Below are 4,172 nucleotides of genomic sequence, written 5' to 3'. Positions count from 1 at the left end.
GACATTCATGAGTTGTGTGGGTGAGTTTGAAAATGTAATCCGATGACTAAATTCTTTTATTTATTAATTTTTTTTTGTGTATAAGAAAAATGTACATTGAAAATGAAAGAAAAGTTCAAAAAAAATAACAAGTACAAGTGTATTTGTTTTTTTTATTCAAATACAAGTGTAAAAATATACGTTTTTTTTGTTATGACTAATGGTCTACTTTGACATAGTCCCAACTTGTTTCTTTGCTAAACAAATAAAAACAAGGCCCATTGGATCACTACCAAAAAGGCAGAATAGCCCAAGAGTTTTTTCAAACTATATATGTTGCATTTTCTATCTATGAGAAAAATATATAAAATGACTAATTGGAACTCAGAGTCTTAGAGAACTACTTTCAAAAGAAAAAGAATAATTGGAATATTACACACAAGTTAAATATTGACATTAGTATTTTTCTGGTGAGAATTATTTGAGATTGTGCCCAGCTATTAACTGGTTATTTTTTCTCATTAAATATGACATGGATTATCATGACTAATGTCATTTATTTCATTTAATCTAATCCAGTAAAAAATTGAAAAAATGAATTACAATTAAGCAAAAACAAAAGGAGTTGGTGATTAACCCAAACAAAACTTGAAATTTTTTATTATTGAAGTTATAGAATATTCAAAAAATACAGATTGACTTTATAAAACAGAACTATCGGACCTAATAAGTTAGAAAATACAAGATTATGAAGAAGATTATTTTTAGAATGAAACTAGAAAGATGAAGAAAAATAAAATAAAAATTATAAAATACAATTACAGGAAGATAGAGGAGAAAGATGATCATTAATTAATTAATCACAATTTTTTTTGGAAATGGTAATTAGATGCATATATATTAATTACACATGATTTAGTTTAATTAATTAAGAAAAAACATTGAGATTAGAATCTAGAGAGAAAGTGAAGTTGTTTGAGAAGAGGAGTTAATGTCTCCATAAGTTTCTCACAAGGATGATTATGTATTCCCTCATATGTTGTCACTACTATGCTCGTATCCTTTGCTAGCCGTTGGATCTGTTTCTTCACATTGCATGTGTGATGAGTGCATCTATAATAACTCCTATATATATATAATTAAATTTAGTATGTAATAAAACAAACAAATTAATTAATTACTTACTTATAATAAGGTATACATATACATACCTGGGATGGACGCTATTTTTAACAGCTTTCTGTCCGTATTTTCTCCAACGGTAACCGTCATCAAGAACATCCTCGGAGCTCCTAGTTTGGAATGCAACCCTACGTGGCACGACCCTCTTGTTTCTTCTACCTATCCTCCCCTTCGCGCTCAAGCCGCCGCCTGTATTTGGCGGCGGCAGAGACGTCGATCCGCACAAGAGCGACGGATTATGTGTTGTTGTTGAGGACGACGAGGGGAAGACGTTACTAAACCAGGTTCCAATATCGGGAGGAATAAGAAGCTGCGCATTTAACAAGCTTTCATGATTAGGGTTTTGTGCAACCATTGGTAGCGGGGGTAGATATTGGTAGTTGTGATGATCATGCTGCATGGAGAGAAACGGAGGATTAATAATTAGGTCATGATGATCGGCCACGTAGTCGTTGTTATCCATAGCCATAGAAATGATAGAATGATCGTGATCGTGATCATGCGGCGGCGTCGGTCCATCCATGCATATACGATCGATCGATCTCGATTAGATATTAGAAGAGAATATTATGGAGATGGAAATTAATGGCGGATTTATTGATGTGGATTTACTTATTTGGTTTGCGTAATTTGAAGGAAATTAATCCAACAACACTTCACCTACTTATTAGCTTCTTCTGTTCAACTGCATGTCTTATATACTACTACTCTTACTACTAATACTATATACGTACATGTTATATTTGTACATAGATTAATTGTTCAATAAAACCAAATATATATCAAATTCAATTATTTTTAAAGTTTATAATTAAAGGGTCTCTATTAAATCCTCGTTACGATAGAAGTAATATATCCTTAATTACTCGGTCGACTCTATCTTGTCTTATTAATGATTATGTTTAGAAACAGCGCGTCAGATGGGAAACATGTTCTTTACGTAAGCCATACGGGTATGAATTATATTTATGGTATTATAATAATAATAATAATAATTAATTACTTTAATTAGGACATAGCTTAAAAACACTAGTCTTATGTCGTTGGGAGTGGGTTAGAAAATGTACCACGTTTACAAGAGTCATTTATATAATTTATGTAAAATAAGAGACAAGAAAAAGTAATAATAATAATAAACTAATTAAACAAAACTATATAATATATATAGTATAATAAAAAGCATGCATATATAGTAAAACAATTTGACATCCCAATTATATACCCATTACATGATCAACATTTGCATAAATTTATTCTGAAATTAATATCTACTTTTATTATTTGAAACATTTTAAAAATAAGACTAAAACTAATATTTATATGAACAACATCAAACAAGTCCTAATTAACATTTTGCCAAACAAACAAGGTAGTTTTCAAATAATTGTATTTAGTCAAAATAATAAAACAATATATTTCCAAATAATTGTATTAATTTATTCGTTTGAATAAAAAACCAACTAATGAATTGATCAAAAGTTATTTTTTTCTTAAATGATTTTTTCCCATTAAATCCACATTACTGCAAATTAAAGTCAAGTGCCGGGCTGCCCCCAAGACTAAACCTTATTTTTATTCAATCTTATTCGAGAAAGAGAATGAAAGGAGGAGGAAAAAAGAAACAGAAAAAACATTTTATTTTTTTAATTAGGTCATTGGACTATCATAATTGTCTGCCCTAACCTATGATGAGCCCATGACTCGTTGGGCCGTATTGCCAAGGATTTAACAACAATTAATAATATATATATATATATATCACACACAAACGGTTTATCTTCGTGGGCTTATTGTATGGATTGATTTTTTTTGGTTGGATTAATAAATAAGTTTTTTAAGTTTTTTATTTGTTAAATTATTATAATGTTTTTTTTTATATTTAAAATTTATAAAATAAAAATAAAAGTATTTTAGCTGATAAAATAAGTTATTTATAAGAATAATAGTGATGTGATAGAAATAATTTATAAAAATCTGACAAAATCCTGAAAAATTTCAATTTTTTTTATAAGATAATAGTAAAATATGTTTCTATATTATTTTCAAAAATTACTAAAATCAAAATTCAAAATATAAAATTTGCATAGCTCCATCTATATTCAACCGTAAGGGGCCGGCCTGATTAAGGCATATCCAAATTTCAAAGATATATCTTTAGTTTTGAAAAGTCTATATATAAATTAATATATTTATATATATATAGTCTTTCTGGGTGGTTATCATTAATTTATTTTTAATATCAATGAATCATTTTTAAAAATAAAATAAAAATATTAATCAAACTGCAGCAGCTAGAAGTGCATGACCAGAACTAGTAGGAAAAAATGGAGATGCAGATACAACAACTCTCCCTCGCCAGCCAACGCTATAATCTCGCTTTTGGACAGTTATTATAAATGAAAAATGCATAGTTGTCAAAGTACTTAGAAGCTTAAAATCGGTTGATATTGTTCTACAACTAATATGTTGAATCGAACATTAGATCGTGATTATAATTTATTCTTTTTGTTTGATCATTGAGGGAACTATTTTGTGTTATACTTTTTTAAATGTTTTTCTTTCAATTTTTTAATGTTTTTGTCGTTAAGCTTAAACGACTATCATTTATATCATTTTGCATGTATCATTAAAAAAAAAAAAAATCGTGATTATAATAAATTAAAAGTATTTCTTCTTAATACTGATTTAAAATAATGATTAATATGTTTCTCATTCAAAAATAATAATTTTAATTTAATCCACATCAAACAAGTCTTAACATTACTTTTTTTCTTTCAAAAAAAGGTATTTTCAAATATTGTATATAGTAAAATTAATCCTACAAACAAATTATTTTCAAAGAATTGTATTTAGAGTTGGTTTGATTTGAGGATATTTGAATATAGTATCAAGATCTAGAATTCAACTTTTTTTAAAAATAATTTTTTTTTTTTTATAAATACACATTATCATAAAATTGTAAATAGACGTGGAAAAATCTATATTAATATAAAACAAATTATTATATTATT

General features: G+C 27.4%; 1 protein-coding gene across 1 annotated transcript; it reads right to left on the bottom strand.

Annotated features, from left to right (window-relative positions):
* Nucleotides 1-926: 926 nt before the first annotated feature.
* Nucleotides 927-1,684, bottom strand: LOC124910132 (probable WRKY transcription factor 24). The gene is made up of 2 exons (XM_047450747.1): nucleotides 1,191-1,684; nucleotides 927-1,104 (listed from the first exon to the last, which is right to left on the bottom strand). Exons 1-2 carry the CDS (start codon nucleotides 1,682-1,684, stop codon nucleotides 927-929), a joined length of 672 nt encoding a protein of 223 aa, XP_047306703.1.
* Between the last annotated feature and the right edge of the window lie 2,488 nt (nucleotides 1,685-4,172).

Source organism: Impatiens glandulifera, chromosome 7 (genome assembly GCF_907164915.1).
Source record: "Impatiens glandulifera chromosome 7, dImpGla2.1, whole genome shotgun sequence".
In the NCBI taxonomy this organism is placed as follows: domain Eukaryota; kingdom Viridiplantae; phylum Streptophyta; class Magnoliopsida; order Ericales; family Balsaminaceae; genus Impatiens; species Impatiens glandulifera.
Note: the sequence above shows the minus strand (reverse complement) of the source record. Positions and strands in the feature narration are given on the sequence as shown.

Coding starts and splice junctions, on each gene's coding strand:
- LOC124910132 (XM_047450747.1), bottom strand. CDS start 1,684: ATGGATGGACCGACGCCGCCGCATGATCACGATCACGATCATTCTATC. Junction 1,105..1,190: donor AAAAATAGCGTCCATCCCAG/GTATGTATATGT, acceptor ATATATATATAG/GAGTTATTATAGATGCACTC.